General features: G+C 38.1%; 1 protein-coding gene across 1 annotated transcript in view; it reads left to right on the top strand.

The window, feature by feature from the left end:
• The window catches only part of BAZ1B (bromodomain adjacent to zinc finger domain 1B), a 74,680-nt gene that overhangs the window by 19,299 nt on the left and 29,879 nt on the right, over positions 1 to 25,502 (top strand). The window contains exons 4-7 of the mRNA XM_079792423.1: positions 151 to 352; positions 3,343 to 3,464; positions 7,639 to 7,836; positions 18,149 to 19,847. Of these exons, the coding sequence (XP_079648549.1) occupies positions 151 to 352; positions 3,343 to 3,464; positions 7,639 to 7,836; positions 18,149 to 19,847 (2,221 nt within the window). The remainder of the gene's footprint in view (positions 1 to 150; positions 353 to 3,342; positions 3,465 to 7,638; positions 7,837 to 18,148; positions 19,848 to 25,502) is intronic.

A 25,502-nucleotide genomic window follows, 5' to 3' on the forward strand; every position in this document is an offset into this window, starting at 1 on the left:
CCCGCAACCAATGTACATGCCCTTGACCGGAATCGAACCTGGGACCCCTCAGTCCGCAGACCGACGCTCTATCCACAGAGCCAAACCGGTTTTGGTGGTTTTCTAGTTTTTATTTATTATCTCTGATTCCCATTCCTGTCTCCTTTATAGGTTGGGAAAGAAAAAATGCTCAAGGTGAAGATTGTGAAGATTCATCCTTTGGAGAAAGTGGATGAAGAAGCCACTGAAAAGAAACCTGATGGTGCTTGTGATTCTCCCTCAAGTGACAAAGAGAATTCTAGCCAAATTGCTCAGGAGCACCAGAAGAAGGAGGCAGTTGTAAAAGAGGATGAAGGAAGGAGAGAGAATATTAGTATGTATGATGCTAGCTTTCCTTTGTGACTCTTATTATACACAAATCTTTTTGAGTTCTCTAACAAGTAATTTGTGATTTGTAAATGAGTTTTGTAGGTAGATATGCCTTTCTTTTGTGATTCAGCAAACAACTAAAATACAAAGTGCCTTGTAGAGCATTGCCCCATGCACCAAAAGGTCTTGGGTTCCATTCTAGTCAAGGGCATATACCTGGGTTGCAGGTTCGATCCCTGGCCCTGGTCAGGGTGTGTGCAGTAGGCAACCAGTCTATGTCTGTCTGTCTCTCTTTCTCCTTCTCCCTCTTACCCCACCTCTGTCCCTCTCTCCCTAGCTCCCTTTCACTCTCTTAAAAAAAAAAATGGAAAAAATATCCATGGGTGAGGATTAACCAAAAAGAAAAAGAAAAAAAAATCCATAAAGCAAATAAAGAATTAAGTCTCCCCTGGGAAGGCATTTCCTCTTAGAAATCTGTGTGCACGAACCTACCTACTCAAGATGGCAAAGAAAGTTTGCTTTCCTTGTCTCTTTAAGTTGGAAAATACGTATGTCTGTGTGTGGAGAAGCGGGGTTAGAATAGAAGGGGTAAATTCTAATCTCCATTTCTCTTCACTGTGCAAGCCAGTTGTGATTTTAAGATACTTCCTTTTATCTAAATCCTGTAACTTAAGTCCCTCCCACATGGGAGCTGCCAGAATTTTGAAACATTATGATGTCTAAAAGTAATTTTTTGGGACTTGGCGATTCTAACAATACTGTTTGAAAAGTTGAAGAATTGAGACTTTGCCCATTGGGAAAATTATTCAGCCTCTGAAACCTTCATTTGGAAAAAAAAAAAAAAGTCTGTAAATAAAAGAATTTGACTGGAAGAGATAACTTCTGTCTTAAAATATGAGTACTCAAAGGATTTGTGTATATTGATCCCCCTCCCCATGACTATTAGAGGATCAAATAATCTTAACCTTTTATTTAAGTGTTACATACACAGTTTGAATTAGAATGTTATATTAGAGTGCTATGCTCTCTGTTTTCCATTCTATTTTGTCTTTCCAGATATTTTGGATATGTGCAGTTGTGTTTTAGAGGGACTTTCTTATCTAGTCCCAGGGGAACAAGTAATTAATTAAAATTTCCCCAAGGATACTTAACTGTTGTAACTGGTTCACTCCAGTTGTTCATACTTCAGTTTTGTTTTCCACTTTGTATTATGAATGCTAATGTTTATGTTTTTCAGTTTCTCCCTTCTTTTGGATACTGAAGTTTTCTAATATGTTCATTACTTAATATTCCCGCGACTTAATGTTAATAAATTTTTTGGTTAGGCATTGCCTGATAATATGTCTTCTAACACTTCTTCTGGAAACAGATCCTTGAACTACCAACAATATGTTAACAATTGTTAATTTTATGACTTTGGCATCATGTACCAGGGAACTTCTAGTTTTAGGCTTTGGTTTTTTATGAGTGTTATATGCCTTAATTTAGTTTTTAATTATTGGAATATATATAATACTATTGCTAGTATGTGGAAAGGGTGGTAGACAGGCTGAAGAATTAGTGTTATTATCTCTTCTGAGTGTTTTCAGGGGAAGAATTGATTAGAATTTCCATAGAAATGATAGGCAAATTTTAGTATACTAAATCTTTTCTCACTAAGTGACCTTTTGTTCTACTACTTTATGGGGGAAAATGTATTAGACAAAAACTTTCAGCTTGTTCTTAACCTCCCTGTTTTAAATTTCTATATTTTTCCATCTGAGAAGGGAGCTAAAATACTTTGGCTTTGAATTCCATTTCCTCCTACTTTCTCTAGGGTTGAGTTAACTTTTATTATTCTACTCTACGGTGTTTTTTAACCCTCTCTCTAATGTTTTTTTCCCCCCCAATTTATAAATGAAGCCTCATTTTCTAAAAACAAAAACATATCCTTCCTTGATTCTGTTGTTTCATTTCTGTCTTATTCATTCAAACCAAGATTATGAGATGTTGTCTCTACTTATTGTGCTATTATAGTCTAACTTCTGCTTCTTTACTCCTGACACTGTTGCTAATAAGATTTTAGGTAACTCCCTACTTGCCAATACCACTGATTTATTTTATTTTATTTATTATTATTATTATTATTCTTTTTTTAAAATATATTTTATTGATTTTTTACAGAGAGGAAGGGAGAGGAATAGAGAGTTAGGAAACATCGATGAGAGAGAAACATCGAGCAGCTGCCTCCTGCACATCCTCCACTGGGGACGTGCCCGCAACCAATGTACATGCCCTTGATCGGAATCGAACCCGGGACCTTTCAGTCCACAGACCGACGCTCTATCCACTGAGCCAAACCGGTTTCGGCTAATTCCACTGATTTCTTCTATGTTTTGCTTTTCTGTTACATTTAACACTGTTGGTCACAGTCATACCTTTAACTTACTTGATACCACAGTTTCCCTTAACCTTGACCCTAACCCTAATCCTTATCTGTTCTTTTGCCATCTTTAGAAAATATGCATCTGCTTACTTAGACCAAAAATCCTTTGTTTCCCTAGAGCTCACAAGATAAATTCCAATTTCCTTGAACGATATACAGGTTCTTTATAGTTTGCCCTCCTTACTTCTTTAATCTGATTTTTTACTGTAGTCCCAAATATATTTACCCAAACCTCATTATTTGGAGTCTCTGAACAAGTCATGTTCTTTCTAGGCCCTTTCTGCCTATCTTTCTAAGTTAAACATTGCTGCTCTCTCTCCTCATATTATTTTTGTGTACCCACCTCTGTAATAGTATTTACCACATTGTATTATAATTATAGTTGACTCTGCCCATAGACTTTAGCTAGTTCAGGTAAGGATTTTATGAATCATCTTGGTGCCCCATCATTCAGTGCCTGATGCAGAGTAGGTGTTCAATAAGACAGTTATGAATGAATGAATGAATGAATGAATGAATAGAATTATAAGAATTCTTATTTTCACTAATTTTTTTAATGATTTGACTAGATGACAGAGCACGTAGATCTCCACGAAAACTCCCTACTTCATTAAAAAAAGGAGAAAGGAAATGGGCTCCTCCAAAATTTCTGCCTCACAAATATGATGTGAAACTACAAACTGAAGATAAGGTTAGTTGGCACTTTATATTAACCCTGTTACATATAATAGATGTTGTTTAAGAAAATGTCATAGGGCTGGTTTTCTTAGAGAAAATGTGCTAAAGAAAAATGGATATGAATGTGTTTCTACAACAAATTCTGAATGGTTTTCTAGTTCTTTAGTCTTAGTTATTATGACTTTAAGTCAGACTGTATTTTCTTTCTTAGATTAATTGTTTTTTCCTTTTAATAGGACTTATTAAGGTTAGGAGTAATTTGCATTTGAGCTTCAAATTCAGTTTGAAAAATAAGAATCTGTTTTCAGCAGTTATAGACTGAGGTAATAGCTCTTCCCAGGTAAAAATAGAGCAATTTGTAATGTAATTAAATTTAGAAATTGAGTCAACAATCATCAGTGCTTTTACAAGGAATCTGTGGAACTAACAACCTAAAACAGTAAATAACCTTAAGGTAACTTAGTACTGTGTTTTATTCATTCTAAGATGTTCATCTTTTATATTTTTATAATGTATTTAGAATCAGTATATATCTTAAAATCAATTGGCATGAATTTTTTTCTTAGTGGTGCATAAAATAATGTCTTTCATTAATAGCATCTTAGAGTCTATGAAATAATGCCGTATTACTTTCAGGTACTCATACCTGTATGTAATTTGTTAGAAAGGAGGAGGATGGGAGGCTGTGTGTGGAAGGGAGCTGCACATTTTTCTTCACGTTTAACTGTTTTATAGAAAAAACAGCTAACGCCTGGGAAGTTTAGTAATTGTCAAAGCTCCTAATTTAGTAAATGAGATTGGGACGGATTATAACCCAGATCTTTTGCTGCTTTAGAGTTTTTCCCCGCACCTCAAATTGTTAACAAGTCGTAATTCCATTTTGACCGTTTTATAGTGAACTAGAGGCCCGGTGCACGGCATTTGTGCACTGGTGGGGGTGTGTGTGTCCCTCAGCCTGGCTTGTGCCCTCTTGCAGTCTGGGACCCCTCCGGGGATGTCGTCCATGGGGAGCAGGCCTAAGCCAGCGGGAGAGGCTCCCTCCACTTCCGCCGTGCTTGCCAGCCATGAGCCCGGCTTCTGGCTGAGCAGTACTCCCCTATGGGAGCACACTGACTACCAGGAGAGAGCTCCTGCGTTAAGCGTCTGCCCCTTGGTGGTCAGTGCACATCATAGGGACCAGTCGTTCTACTGTTAGGTCAATTTGCATATTAGGGTTTTATTATATAGGATGATCTGAAGACATACCTAAATTGTTAGGATTTCTTTATATTTTAAAATTAAATGTTATATGCAATTTTTCACTAAAAGTTTCTTCCTCATTCAGCAAGGTAACTAGTTAAAACATTGCTAGGGAGTCTCAACCACTTTCCTAATTATCATTCATATTCTTATTGTTGAATGTAAATTGTTTTGTTCACATGTAGTAAATACTGTTCATAGGAAGATGGAAAATACAAATAAGAAAAAAGAAATCTTGAATCCCATACACAGAGATGATAATTGATGAATATAGTTGTGATTAATGGTGGTTGTTAGCTTTTTTTTTTTTTTTTTTTTTTTTTGGTTGTTAGCTTTTAAGTGACTTTTAAAAGTAGGAATATTTGCCCTGCCAGTATGGCTCAGTGGTTGAGTGTCGAACCATGAACCAGGAGGTCAGAGTTTGATTTCTGGTCAGGGCGTATGCCCAGGTGGCAGGCTTGATACCCAGAAGCAGCCAATCGATGATTCTCTCTTGACATTGATGTTTCTGTCTCTCTCCATGAAATCAATAAAAACATATTATAAAAAGAATTAAAAGTAGGAATATTTTATACATACTATTTTATAACTTTTTTCATTTTCTCTCTGGTAACTATCTGTAATGATGTAACATTCTTCGAAAACAGTATTTTCAGGTTGTGGTGTATATGATAGTCACCAAGAGAGTTTATGAAAAAAGTAGTAGCTCTTTCCAAAAGCAGCCAGATGTGACCTGTGAAAATAGTTTGCTATTCACTTGACCCAGAAAACCCCACAGAATCATGCAAATCAGGAAGTTCAAATTTTTAAGTTCACTTGAAGAACATGTGAAACTGCCCAGGCCATTGAGGGGTATGTATATCTGAAAAATCACCAAGTATCTGAAGGATGTCAATTTACAGAAGTAATATGTGCCATTCCATCATTACAATGGTGAATGGGTGGATGTGTCCAGTCCAAACAGTGAAACTGGACACAGGGTCTGTGGCCCAAAAAGTGCCGAATTTTTGCTGCACATATTTAAAAATGAAGAGAGTAATGCTGAACTTTAGGGTTTCGATGTAGATTCTCTGGTCATTGAGCACATCCAGGTGAACAAAGCTCCCAAGACGTGGTGCAGAGCTTACAGAACTCTTTGGTGGATTAACATGTTAAGCGCCATGTCAGTCACCGGTGACTGAAACGGAAAGGAAGACAAAACAGGCTTGGCGCTTAACATGTTAAACTATATATGAGCTCTCCCTGCCACTTTGAGATGATCCTCACTGAAAAAGAGCAGATGGTTCCTAAACCAGAAGAGGAGGTGGCAAGAAGAAAAAGATACCCCAGAAAAAACTGCAGAAATAAAAACTTAATGGCCCAGGAGTAAATTCAGCATAAAATCTTTTATATACATAAAAGCCAAGCTACCAGAACCATGGAATGACTGGTTGCTATGATGACTGGTTGCTATCATGCACGCACTGCAGCAGCCAGCCAGCTCCCCCAACCTCCCTCAGTCCCCCCCCACCCCCCAACCTCCCGCAGCCCCCCCCCCCCACCGGCCTTGCTCCATCCCCCCCATTGTGGGCAGGGCCAGTCAGCCAAAGGCCTGTGGCCCCTCCCATGGGCCAGCCCCCCACCAGATCAGCCCCCCACCCATGCATGAATTCGTGCACTAGGCCTCTAGTAAGTAATAAAAGTAAAAGCAGGGGGGAAAAGTGGATGCTCAGGCTCTACTACCAGACATTTTATTTTATTTTATTTTATTTTATTTATTTTTTTAAATATATTTTATTGATTTTTTACAGAGAGGAAGGGAGAGGGATAGAGAGCTAGAAACATCGATGGGAGAGAAACATCGATCAGCTGCCTCCTGCACACCCCCTACTGGGGATGTGCCCGCAACCAAGGTACATGCCCTTGACCGGAATCGAACCTGGGACCCCTGAGTCCACAGGCCGACGCTCTATCCATTGAGCCAAACCGGTTTCAGCTTTATTTTTATTTTTAAATATATTTTATTGATTTTTTTACAGAGAGGAAGGGAGAGGGATAGAGAGTTAAGAGAGTTAGAAACATCGATGAGAGGGAAGCATCGATCAGCTGCCTCCTGCACACCCCCTACTGGGGATGTGCCCGCAACCAAGGTACATGCTCTTGACCAGAATCGAACCTGGGACCCTTCAGTCCACAGGCTGACGCTCTATCCCCTGAGCCAAACCAGTTAGGGCTACTGCCAGACATTTTAAAAGTATGTTTGTATTGATTTTTAGAGAGAGGAAGGGACGCAGAACCATTGGTAGTGTTGTGAGAAACATCCACCAAATACACCCGTACACACCCCAACCAGAGATCAAACCTGCAACCTCAGCATGTGCCCTGACCAGGAATCAAACTGGCAGCCTTTCAGTGCATGGAATGATGCTCAGCCAACTGAGCCACACTGGCCAGTGCTAGCATATGCATTTTAAAGCTCCCTAGATCAGCGGTCGCCAACTTTTCGGACCTCACGGACCATCAGTTGACGACCACTGCCCTAGATGATTCTGATAAGTTTGCCTTGATTAAGAAAAGTATTTTCCCCCATGGCTGCAGGGTATTCATTATGGATGTATTTTAATCTTAAAAATGAATCCTTTATTGAAGATATTTATGTAGTCCTCCCACCCTTTTTTCTGCTTTTATAAGCAGTTGATGACTGGTCCATTTATTTCCAAATTTTTTAATATGAGAATTTGTTGATTCAATGAGTATATACATTTTTAGGACTTTGATACATATGGACAGATTGCCTGGGGACTAATTAACATTCTGTCTCTGACAATTATTCTTTTTCTTCCTGGTTTTATATAGCTTTATTTTATGGATGGAATTATGACTTTTTCTGGAGAGAACATAAATCTTTGTTCTCATTGGTTAATTGTTCTTTCACCCTAGTGATGAGTTGTTTATATTTATTAACCTAGATCATCAGTAATGTGCCAGCAGACAGCTTGATTCGTACAGAACGCCCACCAAATAAGGAGATACTTCGATACTTTATACGGCATAATGCCTTACGGGCTGGCACTGGTGAAAATGCACCTTGGGTGGTAGAAGATGAATTGGTGAAGAAATATTCCCTACCTAGCAAGTTCAGTGACTTTTTACTTGATCCATACAAGGTAAGGTCACTTAATTTTTGGACAGCAGGATAGAACACTATTAGATGAGTTTATTTTCCCAGATGGGTCCAATATATTGGATTAGATTTATAGCAGATTTTGAACTCGAATATCAGATAAGGAATTCAAAAATTTTCAGATATCTATTTCATATAGGTTGTGATCTGTGGGGTTGGTAGGGGAGAGGTAACGTTGAGTATCTCCCCTAGTTCAATTTATTTTTTACATAATTAAGAAGCAAACTACATACATGTACTTTTTAACCTCAGATCCTTCTTGTAATGAGGTATGGTGTAAACACAAAGTTTTCAAATTGAATCCTAAAAATGAAAACTAATTTTGTACATCAGAAAAGATGATCAAATATACTGGTAGCCTTGAAAAAGGACTTGGAATGAGTATTACTTTGTCAGGTGAGTAGAAAATTTAGGATTTTCCTCTTGAGAACATGTTTTTTTCTTTATTTCATTTGATCTTCAGAACATTATTATGAAGTTGTATAGTATGTAAAAATATCTTAATCTTATTTTCCAGATAAGATAAGGGAAAACATAGGCTAGTCTAATTAGAAGGAATATAAAGTGAATAACAAAAGCCAAGACATTGTCCTTCGATTTCTGGTTATCTTTTCCATCTTAAAGTTTCTCCAATGAAATTATAATATAGTTTGTGAAAGTTTTTTATGTAGGTTGTGAGAGTATTTATGCTGTTTGTGTTGGTAAATTTACTTATTTGCATACTGATGTTTTCATCTTCATCTCTGGGCCAAAAGGGGAAGGAGAGAGCCCCTGCTCCATTAAAATAAAGTCTTGAGTTCTAGGATTTTTCTCCCCCACCTTATTTATTTATTTATTTTTTGGTAAGAGAACATTTATTGGGTAAATTACAGAGGTAGAAAAGAGATTCTGGAAGAAATTGGCTTAGGAAACAAGTTATGGAGGTAAAGGAAGGGCCTTGGAATTTGGGAGTGAGGAAGCTAATGATAACAAACCAGGAATCTAGGGCAGAGAGAGGTTGGGGCGGGAAGGGAAGAGAAGGGAAAGGCATGGGCATACTTTCAGGAGAGAGAGCACCCCCTTCCTTTTTAAAAATGTATATTTTTATTGATTTCAGAGAGGAAGGGAGAGGGAGAGAGATAGAAACATCAATAATTAGAGAGAATCATTGATTGGCTGCCTCTGCACTATCCCCACTGGGGATCGAGCCTGCTACCCTGACCATGTGGCCTGGTCAATGGTCAATGGTCAACTACTGAGGCTCCCTCCCTTGTTTATTTGTTTGATGGTTTGTTTTTAATGTATTTTTTATTGTTGATAGTATTACAGAGATCTCCCATCCCCCCTTTCCTCCCCTTTCCCCCTCCCCCCCCTAACCCCTAACCCCCCCCCCCCACACACACACACCCAGGTCTTCACTACCCTATTGCTCGTGTCCATGGACTATGTAGGTTGTGAGAGTATTTATGCTGCTTGTGTTGGTAAATTTACTTATGCATATAAGTATATTTGTTCTTTGGTTTATCTCTTCTTGTTTCTCCAACCCCACATCAAGGTATGTCAGTCTGTTCCATGTCCCCCTTGTTGTTTTTTGTTTGTTTGTTTGTTTGTTTAAAATATATTTTATTGATTTTTTACAGAGGAAGGGAGAGGGATAGAGAGCTAGAAACATCGATGAGAGAGAAATTATCGATCAGCCGCCTCCTGCACACCCCCTACTGGGGATGTGCCTGCAACCAAGGTACATGCCCTTGACCGGCATCAAACCTGGGACCCTTGAGTCCGCAGGCCGATGCTCTATCTACTGAGCCAAACCGGTTAGGGCCCTTGTGTTTTTTAAAAATATATTTTTTATTGTTGATGCCTCCCTTGTTTTTAATTGTGAAAAACTAAGGATATCTCTAATCATGTAACTAAATTATTGCAATTATCTTAGGTTGATTTTGCTGACAAAAGTATATTGAGAAGTAAATTTATTTATTTAAACATTGATAAAAACCTCTAACCATAGTTGAACATTTAGCATGTTTTCTTATTCTAGACCAGCATGATTAAGTATTATCTTTCATTATGCTCTTTAAATTTTTATTATTTATGAAAAAGAAGAATTTAGGAATTAATTGGCTTTTTCTAGATCAGGACTAAAATTTCCATGTAACTATAGTAAACCTAAATTTTTTCCTTAATATTTTTATTTACTGAGGGGACATTTTATTACATTATCATTTCATTGCTGTAAGTTTTGGAACTGATGGCTTTTGGTGGTTATAACATGAGATTACTATCTGTACTGTATGAGAAGCCTACTATATAAAATGATCTCTGAATGGGTTTTAGATTCTTGGATCATTTGAATCCTTTAATATTTTTCTCTTATTTTATAGCTGTCTTTTATGTATTTTAGTTTATTGATTAAAGTATGTGACCATGCTCTAGCTTGTTTGATTCAGTGGATAAAGTGTTAGCTTGCAGACTGAAGGGTCCCGGGTTTGATTCCAGTCAACACATGCCCAGGTTTCGGGCTTAATTCCCAGTGGGGGTATGCAAGAGACAGCCTATCAATGATTGTCTCATCATGGATGTTGCTATCTCTCTCTTCCTCTCCCTTCCTCTCTGAAAATCAACAAAATTATGTAAAAATAAAAATAAAAATTATTTTAAAAAGAAGTATGTGAATAACATGAAAAGACTGAATATTTATGGGTAAAACGGTCTTTGGAGTTTACTGAATGAAAAAGTTTGATCCACTCTAAAAATCAATTGAAAAATGTCCTCAGGTGAGGATTAACAAAAAACTAAAAAAATAAAAATAAATTCTGCTTGTAACGGAGAAAAATGCTACTGACAGTTGAGTTTAGGAATAACCTTTTTTTATAGGCCTAATGACTTGGGGGAATGTTTTACAAAACAATTGGGTAATAAGATAATTGTCATTTAAGATGAAATCAAACATCTTAGTTCATTTCCCTTTGTAATACATGCAGCTCTAGTGTTTTGTTATTCTATCCATAATGTTTGAACTCTTATTTTGAACTGTTATAAAGGGCACCCTTTCACCCTGGCCAGTGTGGGTCAATGGTCAGAGCATCAGCCACTAGTGGGGAAGCTTTTAGATAGAGACATAACAAGAAAATAACACTTTTTAAATTGGGAAGCCTTAATTAATTTGGGGTAATTTAGTATGGTTTTTAATATATTTTAAAAACATTATTTTGAAATAATTTCATATAGAAAAGTTGACAAAATAATATAAGGAATTTCCCTTCATGTAGATGTATTTCAGGTAGATTTCTCAAATGTTAACACTAACCATATTTATTATTTTCTGTTTTAATACATAGATACATACATACACACAGAAATTTTTCTTTTTTTTTAAAAATATATTTTATTGATTTTTTACAGAGAGGGAGAGGAATAGAGAGTTAGAAACATCGATGAGAGAGAAACATCGATCAGCTGCCTCTTGCACACCCCTACTGGGGATGTGCCCGCAACCAAGGTACATGCCCTTGACCGGAACTGAACCTGGGACCCTTGAGTCCGCAGGCCGACGCTCTATCCACTGAGCCAAACCGGTTTCGGCAAATTTTTCTTTTTTGAGACATTTGAGAGTAGGTTATAAGATAGGATGCCCTTATTATCATTTTTTGTTAATCCTCACCTGAGGATATTTTTCCATTGCTTTCGGAGAGAGTGGAAGGGAGGGAGGTGAGGGGGGGGGGGGGGAGAGAGACACAGAGACATCAATGTGAGAGACATACCTCAACTGGTTGGCTCCTGTACGTGCCCTGGAGGGACAGGAATCGAACCGAAGACCCTTCAATGCATGGGCTGATGCTCTAACCGCTGACCCACACTGGCCAGGGTGACAGGATCCCCTTTTAAAAAGTACTTGAATATGTGTTTCCTGAAGACAAGGGTGTTTTCTAATATAACTCTAGTATAGTTAATCAAATTGATAAACTAACCTGATCTATAGTTTTTACTCAAATTTTGCTACTTATCCCATTAATGTCCTTTTAGCCGCCCCTCCACCCCCCAATTTTGTTTTGGTTTCCGTAGGATCCATTTATTTGTTATTTATTATGTCTCTTTAATCTCCTCTACTCCAGAACAGTCCCTCGACTTTTCTTTGTCTTTTAAAAACCTAATTATTATGCTCTTCAATTTGGATTTATTTTCTCGTGAGTAGATTCAGTCTATGAATTTTTGGTAGGAATGCCAGAAAAATGATGATGTATTCCTCAGTGAGTTGTATGAGAAGGCACATGATGTAATCTTGTCTCATTACTAGTGATATTAATTATTATATATTTTAAAAGATGTTTTTTATCTCTCCTAATAACTAATGTTTCAAGTAAGTGTTCATAGCCCTAAGATTTTTCTTTAAATTTTAGCTCTTGAAGTTTGTTTATGAGGTGGAGACTAGAGCAGAAGTATTTAAAATAAATTATATTATTTTTCAAAGCACTTAAAATATTTTATAGTAACACATTTCACAAATTTGCTGATAAAGGCATCTAGAGATTGAGACAAGCCCATTATGTGAATGTTACCTTGAAATTCCTAATATGGTTCCTAAGGTGAATGAGAAGAATGAAATAAGGATCAGAATATACATTGCCAACATTTTCTAATTTATGATTTTCATCATAAATTAGCATATGTTAAATTTAGCATCTGAATGAGCTCTAAATAAAGGTTCTTTATTTTTATCTTCTTTATTAGATTTTCTTATTTGTGGTAGTGGTTTGTTTCTGGTGACAGGGAACAAGTATAGAATTGTATACACTATTTTTCTTAACAGTCTCTCATGTTTTGAGACAGAAATATTTTTTCTTGTTTAGCAATTAGGAAGAGCCTTTGCCCCAAACTGTAGTACTACAATCCAGACATCCATTCTTTTCTCCCTTCCTATACACTACTCTGGTAGATTACTTATGCTGAATGGGGGATAGGGGAGACCCTTAGCACATAAGTGGTTTTATACTTTTTCAGATTCCCCTGAGTCCAGCCATGCCGGCTCCCATTTGGCTGTGACTGCCCACCCAGCATGCCCTGTGCTGAGATGATCCAGTTACTGAAGGACTACTCACTCGGGGAGCTGGCCTGTTGGGAGGGGGTTGGGTGAGTTAATTTCTTTCCTTTTTTTTTAAATCCTCACCCGAGAATAAGTTTTCATGGTTTTTAGAAAGAAAGGGGGTGGGGGGCGAAACATCGGTGTGAGAGAAAAACATCAATCGGTTGCCTCCAGCACCAGCCCTGACCAAACTGGCAACCTTTTGATTTAAGGGACAACGCTCCAACCACTGAGCCACCAGGCCAGGGCTTCTTTCATTTTTAAGAGAAAAAAATTAAATCGTGTATATTGGCAAAACCACATCTTATACATAAAAATGGGTAGCTGGACCCTTGCATGGTTAAGCCACCCCAGCCTTTTCTTGCATTATTTCTACATAACACAGTGCTTCTAAGTAGAAGAAATTTAAAGAAACTTAAGCTAAATTTGACTTTTAAAATTTTTTGACTTTTTAAATAGAAAGAAATACAACCAGTAAATTTGGAAGAGAGATCTAATTATAAAAGATCCTATTAAAAATATCTTATTTAAAATAGTAAAAATGATACATAGACTCATTAGTCTCCTTTTTAGTGATAAATTTCATTTTCGAATGACTAAATAAAATCTGTCATCCTAATCATTAGAAAAAGTGGGAATCTATTTTGTTTGTACTCGGAAGGTTTTCCAATGCTTGCTGAAGAGGATGGTTAACTCTTCTCTTGGGAGTAATATATTTGTCTTTAATTTCTGACAGGGTAGTGTTTAGTCTGACTCTGACAGCAATTTTCCACTGTTGTGCCATGGCACATTGCAAGAGGCACACTGTGTGCTGCAAGAGTTTTTAAAACATGCAATACCTGAGTGTTTAATCAGGGGCACTGACCTCTTTTCCCTTAGATTGTCCAAAAAATGACAGCAGTCAACACAACAAATGAACCAAAATTATGCCAATTTTTCTTTGGTCAGATTAGCAAAAAATATATTATTTGGTGTGCTGCAGAATTTTAGTAATTAGTTTGTATATGCCATGAGATGAAAAAGGTTGAAAATCACTGCTCTATGATTTGTAGAATAGTCTTGAAATACGGTTCTCTTTGGAGTATTGGTGTTATCACTGTCCATGAGGAAAATGCAATCTTACATTAGTTATCATTGTTTATTCTTTTTAGCCTTTTGAAATTTATTTCTGGGGAAGAAGAAATGGGAAATTCTATTTCTGTGAAAAGTATCCCCTGAAGCACTGATAGTGTTTCTTTTTATGTTAACTATGAAACCATTTTGACATTTTATACTGAGGCTAATAATTGAAACCAATTTTTTAGTCAGGCAACAAAAACAGCCAGCTAGAGGAACAGTAACCTACAATTGCCTGTAATTCTTAAAAGGCAGATTGGCCTTTAAAGTTACAGAACTTGGACAGAAGAAGTATAAGGCCACTTATTTATTGCAGACTGTATTTATGTCTCTTTTGCTGCCTTGGTTCTGTGAGCTTGTTTCTTTGATTATATTTTTTTTGTTTACTTCTTTTTGGCATTATTGTACACCTTATTAAATTTTACTCTACCTGCTTGTTTACTCCTAACGAGCATAGGTGTTTCTCTGTATCATCTCCAGCATTTATTTTACCATAGCCATTTTCCTATAGCCTTTTTAAAGGGGCTCATAATTTAATGTTCAATAGTGTTTAGGTGTTTCCTTGCCTATAGTCTGATTTCACACTAACCTATCTTACTGACTGCCTCCAGACTGCTTTCCCGCTATGTATGTATATATTTACTTATTTAGATCTGTTGTTCTACTCATCTATGCATTCACTGGTTGATTCTGACTGGGGATCAGACCCACAACCTTGGCATATTGGGACAATGTTCTAATCAACTGAGCTATCCAGCCAAGGCCAGACTGTTTCTTTTATTAAATATTTTTTACTAGAGGCCTGGTGCATGGATTCGTGCACTGGGGGTAGGAGGTGTCCCTCAGCCCGGCCTGCGCCCTCTCGCAGTCTGGGACCTCTCGGGGGATGTCCACCAGCCGGCTTAGGCAGTTGGACATCCCTCTCACAGTCTGGGACCCCATGCTCCTTACTGCCAGCCTGCAGCGGAGGTAGGAGAGACTCCCGCCACCACCGCTGCACTCGCCAGCTGTGAGCCTTGAGCCTGGCTTCTGGCTGAGCGGCGCTCCCCTGTGGGAGCGCACTGACCACTAGGGGGAAACTTCTGCGTTGAGTGTCTGCCCCCAGTGGTCAGTGCTCATCATAGCGACCGGTCGATCTGCCATTCGGTCGATTTGCATATTAGGGTTTTATTATATAGGATAGGATTGATTTCAGAGAGGAAGGGAGAGGGAGAGACAGAAACATCAATGATGAGAGAGAATCATTGATCAGCTGCCTCCTGCACACCTTCTACTGGGATCCAGCCCGCAACCCAGGCATGTGCCCTTGACCAGAATCGGACCTAGGACCTTTCAGTCCACAGGCTGACGCTCTATCCACTGAGCCAAACAGGCTAGGCCCAGACTGTTTCTTTACATGTTGCTCTTATCAAGTTAGTCCCTTCCACTAAAAAACTTGAAGTGTTTTAGAATTGAAGTATTCTAGATGTTATCTAGTCTTTCTCCTGATCACTTGAAACAGTACTTTTTTTGAAATTGGCTGTACCTTTTCATTGCTGGTTATTATTTCATTTAATTTGTGTTTTAGCTGCTAGTTTTTTTTCTTTATAATTATATTCTTTAAAACATAGAACTCAAATGGTGTTTTTTTTTTGTGTGTGTGTGTTTTTTTTTAAGTATACAGAAACAATGGTCATGACAAGTTGATTAGTTCTAACCTATTAACAAATTCTGTATGGAAAGGGGTAAGGTAGAGGTTTGAAAACACAGGAAAAGATGTATATCGAGAAATATGGGAAAGTGAATGGATTAAGGGAGGCATTCAGGACCCATTTGAAGGCACTTGGTTATGACTTTAATATCACAACGTCATTGTATCTTATTCTAGTCATGTTTCTTTTTTAAAATTTTATTTATTGATTTGAGAGAGAGAGAGTTTGTTGTTTCACCTATTCATGCATTCATTGGTTGGTTCTTGTATGTGCCTGACTGGGGATCGAACTGAAACCTTGGCTTATTGGGATGATGCTCTAATCAACTGAGCTACCTGGCCAGGGCTGTTCTAGTCATGTTTTAACTGAACATGTGCGGGCTGGGAGTGATTAGATACAACAGAGCAAGTGAGACAAAATAATTTAATCTGGGTTAGAAGGGTAGGGAAGTGTGAGCATGGTGAAAATGATAAAATGAACAGATTTGAGGGCCTGGTGGGATTGAAGGATTACAGAGTTGGGGTACAAGAGGAAGTGAACTAGAAAGATGTGAGAGGATGAACAAAAAGAATTAAATGAAATTGAGAATTTAGAGGGCTTATAGTTGCTAATATATTCAAGGGAGTGAGTTCTTAAGGTATGGAGAAAGGTCAAAAGGGAGTTTGAAGACTTAATGCTGTCAGGGTCATGAGAACAGTGTCTTTGTTATTGTTAGTATACTCACTGATACTTAAAAAAAAATTCCTGATCTGAGGTTATTTTTTCCATTGGTTTTTAGAGAGGGAAAAAGGGGGAGATGGAGAGAGAGAAATATTGATGTAGGAAAGCCACATTGATTGGTTACTCCCACATGCGCCCCAATCAGGGCCAGGGAATAAACATGCAACCCAGGTACATGCCCTTGACCGGGAATAGAATCCATGACTCTTTGGTGTGTAGGCTAACGTTCTACCACTGAGCAACACCGGCCAGGGCCTCACCTTTAATAAGAAAATAGGCTTCTGAATTTAGACAAAAATACTTACTGGTAAACTTTAAATGTAAACTTTAAGAGCATAGAATATTCCCAGTTGGAACAAAGGCTTAAAGGATAAAAACCCAGTCCTGTCTCAAGAGCAATACTTTTAGCCCTAGCTGGTTTGGCTCAGTGGATAAAGCGTCGGCCTGCGTACTGAAGAGTCCCAGGTTCGATTGCAATCAAGGGCACATGCCCAGGTTTCGGGCTCGATCCCCAGTAGGCAGCATGCAGGAGGCAGCCGATTGATGATTCTCTCTCGTCGTTGATGTTTCTCTCTCTCCCTCTCCCCTCGTCTCTGAAATCAATAATAATAATAATAATAAAAAGAGCAATACTTTTACATTTTCTCACATGTTCCCCTTATCTATATCAGGTACTCTTTGTTAATCCTTTGTTAATAACCCGAGGATATCTTTTTTAATACATTTTTTTAATTGATTTTAGAGAGGAAGGGAGATGGGGAGAGAGATAGAAACATCAATGATGAGAGAGAATCATTGATTGGCTGCCTCCTGCACGTCCCCTACTAGGGATCGAGCCTGCAACCCCGGACATGTGCCCTTGAACGGAATCGAACCCAGGACCCTTTGGTCCGCAGGCTGACGCTCTATCCACTGTGCCAAACCAGCTAGGGCCTGAGGATATTTTTCCATTGATTTTTAGAGTGGAAGAGGAAGAGATCCAGAGAGAGAAAATGTGAGAGAGAGACATCAACTGGTGCCTCCCGCACGTGCCCAACTAGGGTTGGGTATTGAGCCTGCAACTGAGGTACATGCCCTGGGCTGGAATTTAATCTGGGATCCTTCAGTCTGCAGGCCAATGCTCTATATACTGAGCCAAACTGGCTAGGGCTAGATCAGTTATTCATATATATATTATTGATTTCGGAGAGGAAGGGAGAGGGAGAGAGATAGAAACATCAATGATGAGAGATAATCATTGATCTGCTGCCTCCTGCATGCCCCCTACTGGGGATTGAGCTCGCAACCTGGGCATGTGCCCTTGACTAGAATCGAACCTGGGACCCTTCATTCCACTGCTTAGGGCTAAATCAGGTATTCTTAATCTGGGATCCATGGATGGACTCGGAAATTGTTTGCATAATTTTTATATGTCTTTTCTGGGGAAATGGTTCACAGTTCATTCAAGTATTTAAGAACTGCTGATCTGTATATAAACAGCTAGTTGCATAGCAAAAATGTCTAATATTAGAGTATAGCTTTTTAAGCCTATGTATCAAGAGAATTTTGTGTTGATATGGCTAAGACATTGTTTTTTTCAGGAACATAAAGAGAAATGAATTTGTAGTTTTGCCTGAATAGCAGAAAAGAGGGCCTTTTGGATACTTAAATATTGCTTCTTTAAATTAGTTTTTAAAATTAATTTTGCTTCTGTTCTTAAATTCTAGTATATGACTCTCAACCCTTCTACTAAGAGGAAGAATACTGGATCCCCAGACAGGAAGCCCTCAAAGAAATCCAAGACAGATAACTCTTCCTTGAGTTCACCACTAAATCCTAAGTTATGGTGTCATGTACACTTGAAGAAATCCTTGAATGGCTCACCACTCAAGGTGAAGAACTCAAAGAATTCCAAATCTCCAGAAGAGCATCTGGAAGAAGTGATGAAGATGATGTCAACCAACAAATTACATGCTAACTTTCACATTCCTAAGAAAGGCCCACCTGCTAAGAAACCAGGGAAGCATAATGACAAACCTTTGAAAGCAAAGGGCAGAAGCAAAGGCATCCTGAATGGACAAAAATCCACAGGAAATTCCAGATCTCCGAAAAAGGGCCTGAAGACTCCTAAAACCAAAATGAAGCAGATGACTTTGTTGGATATGGCCAAAGGCACTCAGAAGATGACACGAGCCCCCCGGAATTCTGGGGGTACACCCAGGTCCTCTAGTAAACCTCATAAGCATCTGCCTCCCGCTGCCCTACACCTTATTGCCTACTACAAAGAAAACAAAGACAAGGAGGACAAGAAGAGTGCCCTGTCTTGTGTTATCTCTAAAACAGCTCGTCTTCTTTCTAATGAAGATAGAGCTCGTCTCCCAGAAGAATTGCGGAATATTGTTCAAAAACGCTTTGAGCTTCTAGAGCACAAAAAAAGGTGGGCCTCTATGTCTGAAGAGCAACGCAAAGACTATTTGAAAAAGAAACGAGAGGAGTTGAGAGAAAAGTTGAAGGAGAAAGCCAAAGAGCGGAGGGAGAAAGAAATGCTTGAGAAACTAGAAAAACAGAAACGATACGAGGACCAAGAATTATCTGGCAAACATCTTCCAGCATTTAGATTGGTGGATACCCCTGAAGGGCTGCCCAACACACTCTTTGGGGATGTGGCCATGGTGGTGGAATTTTTGAGCTGTTATTCTGGACTACTCTTACCAGATGCTCAGTATCCTATTACTGCTGTATCCCTTATGGAAGCCTTGAGTGCAGAAAAAGGTGGCTTTTTATACCTGAATAGAGTCTTGGTCATCCTTTTACAGACCTTATTACAAGATGAAATAGCAGAAGACTATGGTGAGTTGGGAATGAAACTTTCAGAAATCCCCCTGACTCTGCATTCTGTTTCAGAGCTGGTGCGGCTCTGCTTGCGCAAATCTGATGTTCAGGAAGAAAGTGAGGGCTCAGACACAGATGACAATAAAGATTCAGCACCATTTGAGGACAATGAAGTACAAGATGAGTTCTTAGAGAAGCTGGAAACCTCTGAATTTTTTGAGCTATCATCAGAAGAGAAGCTACAGATCTTGACAGCACTCTGCCACCGGATTCTCATGACATACTCAGTGCAAGACCACATGGAATCAAGACAGCAGATGTCTGCAGAGTTGTGGAAGGAACGGCTTGCTGTATTAAAGGAAGAAAATGATAAGAAGAGAGCTGAGAAACAGAAACGGAAAGAAATGGAAGCAAGAAATAAAGAAAATGGAAAAGAGGAGAATGGGTTAGGCAAAATCGATAGGAAAAAAGTTGTGAAGTTTGAGCCTCAGGTAGATACAGAAGCTGTTGACATTATTAGTACTGTGAAGAGCAGACGGCTGCTTGCCATTCAGGCCAAGAAGGAGCGGGAAATCCAGGAGAGAGAAATGAAAGGTAAAATCTTATGATGAGAGAAAAGAGGAAGCCCGTTAGTACAGGGATGGGGAACATCTGGCCAGCAGGACCTATAAGGCCCAAAAAATCATTTGTCCTGGCCCTGCCAAGGCATTAGGGGTGAGTTCATGAAATGTTTGACCAAATATATCAGGCTAATTATTAAGTTGATAATTTTGTATGGCCTACAGATGATGTTATAAATATCCAAATGGCCCTTGGCAGAAAAATGGTTCCCTACCCCTGCTTTAGAAGATAGTAAAAGTAAGGAAATTACTGAGGTAATGGTAAAGTCTCTATTTGTCATAACTATTGAGTTATTTTTATATATAATAACCCAGGCCCTACTATGTATATAATATTCCAACAGAAGTGTTCAGTATGGCATTCTGTAGTTAATGATAATTTGACATAGATAATGTGATATTGACATCTTTTCTGAGTTTCCTAGTTTAGACCAAATCCACAAATAGGTACAGTGGAAATAACGTATGACTAGAGAATTGCTGATATGGGTTCAAACTCTACCACTGACTTAGCTATATTCCTTTGGTCAATTTATCTATGCCTGTTTCATATGATTGTAAAGATTGTAACAATTGATAAAGATTGTTGTAACAATTGAAGAATAAGGTACTTGAAGCCCTCTGCACAGTTGCCCTTAAGATATAAGAACATAAAAATTTGGGGTTTTGATAGCACCATTAAATCTGAACTTTTTAAAAAATATTTTTATTGATTTCAGAGGGGAAGGGAGAGAGAGAGATAGAAACATCCATGATGAGAGAGAATCATGGATCGGCTGCCTCCTGCAAGTCCCCCACTGGGGATCAAGCCCATAACCTGGGCATGTGCCGTTGACCAGAATCGAACCTGAGACCTTTCAGTTTGCAGGCTGACGCTCTATCCACTGAGCCAAACCGGCTAGGGCTGACCTTTTTTTAAAATTGATTTCAGAGAGGAAGGGAGAGGGGGAGAGAGAGAGAGAAACATCAATGATGAGAGAGAATCATTGATTAGCTGCCTCCTGCATGCCCCCCCACTGCGGATCGAGCCTGCAAGCCAGGCATGTGCCCTTGACCAGAATTGAACCCGTGACCCTTCAGCCGACGCTCTGTCCACTGAGCCAAACCAGCCAGGGCTAAATCCGAACTTTTTAAAAATATATTTTATTTTATTTTTAAAAAATATATTTTGTTGATTTTTTACAGAGAGGAAGGGAGAGGGATAGAGAGTTAGGAACATCGATGAAAGAGAAACATCCATCAGCTGCCTCCTGCACACCCCTTACTGGGGATGTGCCCGCAACCAAAGTACATGCCCTTGACCGGAATCTAACCTGGGACCCTTCAGTCCACAGGCCGACGCTCTATCCACTGAGCTAAATCGGTTAGGGCTAAATCTGAACTTTTAAAAAAATAGCTTTATAAATAAACTATAGGTCCGATGCAGGAAATTCATGCAAGAGTAGGCCTACCCCCCCCACCCCCCCCTGCTGCCGGCACTGGCTCCCAATGGCACCTGAGACCCAGGCTTCCCTCTGGCTGCCGGCAGGCACCTGGGACCTGGGCTTCCCTTGCAGCCCTGGCTTCGTCTGGAAGGTGGTCCTGAAGGATGTCCAATCTAATTAGCATATTATGCTTTTATTATTATAGATAATTCATATACCATGCAGTTCTGCCATTGATAGTGTACAACTCAATGTTTTTAAATATATTCACAGACATGCAACCTTCATCACAATTTTAGAACATTTTCATTACCGCAAAAGGAAACTCTATACCCTTTAGCTATCATCACTCTACCTTCCTAGCCTCCCTAGATCCAAGCAACCACCAGTCTACTACTGTTTCTTTAGATTTGCCTATTCTGACATAACATACAAATGGGATCACATAAGATGTGATCTTTTATGATTGGCTTTTTTCACTTAGTATATATAATGTTTTCAAAGTTCATCCATGTTGTAGTATGTTTCAGTAGTACTTAATTTTTTTATTTATCTTTATTATTATTATTTTTAATCCTCACCTGAGGATATTTTTACATTGATTTTTAGAGAGAATGGAAAAGAGAGGGAAAGACAGAGAAATATTGATATACGTGAAACACATCGATTGGTTGCCTCCTATATGCCCTTGACTGGCATTGAACCCAGGACCCTTTGGTCCACAGTCGGACGCTCTATCCGCTGAGCCAAGCCAGCTAAGGCAGTATTTCGTTCCTTTTAATAGCAGAATACTATTCCATTGATTGGATATACCACATTTTATCAATTGATGGACATTTGGTTTGTTTCTTTTTGGTTACTATAAGTCTGCTGAAAGCATTGGTGGACAAGTTTTTGTATGGATGTATCTTTTTATTTCTCTTGGGTGTATACCTAGGAACATAATTGTTGGGTCTTGTAACTGTTTAACTATTAAGAGAAACTGACAGACTATTTTTCAAATGGCTGCACAATTTTACTTTCCTATGAACAGTGTATGAGGGTTCTGATTTCTCCACTTGCTGCACCCTCATCAACACTTGTTATTTTATGATTTGTGGATGGATTATAACCATTCTAGTGGTTGAGAATTGGTATCTCATTAAGGTTTTGATACACATTTCCTTTTTTTTTTAAGTTTTTAAAATGCAAATTTTATTTATTTTTGGAATAAATAATGCATTTGCATGGCTCAAAAATTCAAAAGATACAAAAAGGTTTGTACTCCAGGCAACCACTGTGATACGCATTTCCTGATGACTAGTGACGTTGAGCATCTTTTCATGTGCCTGTTAATCATTTGTATATCTTCTTTGGAGAAATGTTAATTCAGATTTTTGCCCATTTTCAAATCAGATTGTCTTTTATTATTATTGAGTGGTAAGAGTTCTTTGTATAGTCTAGCTACAAATTCCTTTTCTCTCAGATATATGATCTGCAAATATTTTCACCTATATTATGTGTTGTTGTTTTGCTTCCTTGATAGTGTCCATTGAAGCACAAATTTAAAATTATTTTATAAAGCCCAATTTATCCCCCTCTTGGTTGCTTGTGGTTTTGGTGTCGTATCTTAAGAATCCATTGTCAAATCTAAAGCTATGGATGTTTTGATTTATTTATGGACTCTGAATTCTGTTCCATTGACCTATATGTTTATCTTTACACCCATGTTACAGTGGCTTGATTACTATTGCTTTGTAGTAGTTGTTGAAGTGGGAAGTATGAATTGTCTAACTTGTTCTTTTTCAAGATTGTTTTAGCTGTTCTAGGTCCCTTGCAATTCCATAGTAATTTTAGAATCAGCTTATTAATTTCTACAAAGAAGCCATCTGGGACTCTGATGGAGATTGCTTTGAATCCATAGATCAATTTTGGGATCTATAGATTAGAACTATAGATCTAATAGATTTATTGCCATCTTGATATTTTGTCTTCTGATCCATGAATATGAGATGTTTTTAATTTATTTAGATATTTAATTTCTTTCAATGTATTGTAGTTTTCAGAGTATACATTTTGTACTTTTTTTGTTAAATTTATTCCAAATTAATCTCGACATCCCTCAGGGGTTCTGCTTTGCCTTCCTCATTCTATATTTGCATCTTTTTTTTTTTCCCATGAGACCCCTGGCATCTATTAACCCTTTGCACTCGCTTGCTTTTTTCTCGATTCCTTTATTCTAATGCTAACCGTGTCAAGTCACACTCGACATCCGAGTGCAAAAGGTTAATATATCAATATGGTTTTTAAAATTGACTTTATTGGGGTGACACTGCTCAGAACTATATACAGGTTTCAGATACACAACTCCACAACACACCATCCGTACACTGCATTGTGTGTTCAACTCCCCAAGCCAAGTCCTTCCCCCCCCCAACAATCACCACACTGTCATTCGCATCCAAGTTTTTTCTTTTTTGCTCAGCTATCAGCCCCTCTATCTATAGTAATATCAATATTTACTTATTTGATCAGTCTCACAATGTACACAAAATTTGTTTTAGAATTATTATCCATAATAAACTAAGTTTATTAGTTTTTTTCCTTTAAGACTAAAGTATTTTGATCACTGTTATAGTTTTAAACCTTATGAAAGTTGCCAACTTATGAAATGAAGATGGTAAAAACGCTTTATTTGTCAAAGTTGTATGCTAAGAATTGGGTAGATAGATCCCTAGAAATAGTCTTAGATTATGTGTGAGAGACCGGCCAGCATGGCTCAGTGGTTGAGTGTTGACCTGTGAACCAGGAGGTCACAGTCTGATTCCTGGTCAGGGCACATGCCTGGGTTTCGGGCTCAATCCCCAGTGTAGGACGGGCAGGAGGCAGCCAGTCAATGATTCTCTCTCGTTGTTTCTATCTCTCTCCCCCTCTCCCTTCCTCTCTGAAATAAATAAAAAAATATTTTTAAAAAAATTATGTGAGCCGAAACCGGTTTGGCTCAGTGGATAGAGCGTCGGTCTGCGGACTGAAGGGTCCCAGGTTCGATTCCGGTCAAGGGCATGTACCTTGGTTGCGGGCACATCCCCAGTAGGGGGTGTGCAGGAGGCAGCTGGTCGATGTTTCTCTCTCATCGATGTTTCTAGCTCTCTGTCCCTCTCCTTTCCTCTCTGTAAAAAATCAATAAAATATATTTAAAAAAACATTATGTGAGAATTTTACAGTAAGTCAAACAACTTTGTTACTTTATTAGTTTTTTCATTAGGAAATATGAAATATTTAATTTAAAACAGGTTTTAAGTTAATACTACTTAAGGCCATTGAAATATTTTTATATTTATATGCATATTGTGTGAGTTTGTGCATATACATATTTTCCAATTTGAAAGTATAATTGCATTCCATATAAAACAGCATGTAGATAAACTTTATATCACATTTCAGTGTGTTTTACCTGAAACAATGATTTCTTGAGTTCCTGAAGTGTTACTCTGTGTGTTATATTTATCTTAACCTAGGAGAAAGGCTAGGAAGATGATATTCTATTATTGATAGAGGGAAACAGCATACAAAAAATATGAATATATTGCCATGGTCAATATTTAAATGGTAGAATTAGGTCTTTCAATATCTATTCAGTGTTGTAACTGCTGAAAATAAATTTGGTTGTCTTTTGGTGACTTTCCCTAGATTTTTTTTTTTTTTTTTTTGTAGCAGGAGAAGGAGCTTTTCCTTTATTGTGATTTGGCCATTACTCTTTATCATTTACCTTTGTAATGATCTCTACTGAATCATTGTTGCCAACATAGTTCCATTCAGGCTAAAAAACTTGATTAAAGATAACATGCCATGTTGGTTTCAAATAAATGAGATTGATGCATTTTCCAGATTCTCACCATATTGTAGATATCATCACCAGTAGAAGATGAGGGTTAAAAATTCTGGCATTGTAAATAGTAGTGCATTTGATAATTACAGTATCAAAATTTGTGATGGTTATGGAAAAACTTAAAAGGAAAGATTATTGGGCTTCTTTTGTTGAGGGGAATTTCTATCTGGGTAGAATAAACCCATATAATCAATGATCAGAAATAAATTGATTAAAACCTTTTTTTGTCTGTCCTTAACAGTGCTAACTAAAAAAATAGTATTTTTTTGGTCACTAAGGCTAATAAGGTAAATATACTATCAAATTCCTCAAAGCAAAAATTTGTTTTATTTTGAAA

The sequence above is a fragment of the Cnephaeus nilssonii genome (assembly GCF_951640355.1).
Source record: "Cnephaeus nilssonii genome assembly, chromosome: 2".
NCBI classification, from domain to species: Eukaryota; Metazoa; Chordata; class Mammalia; order Chiroptera; family Vespertilionidae; genus Cnephaeus; species Cnephaeus nilssonii.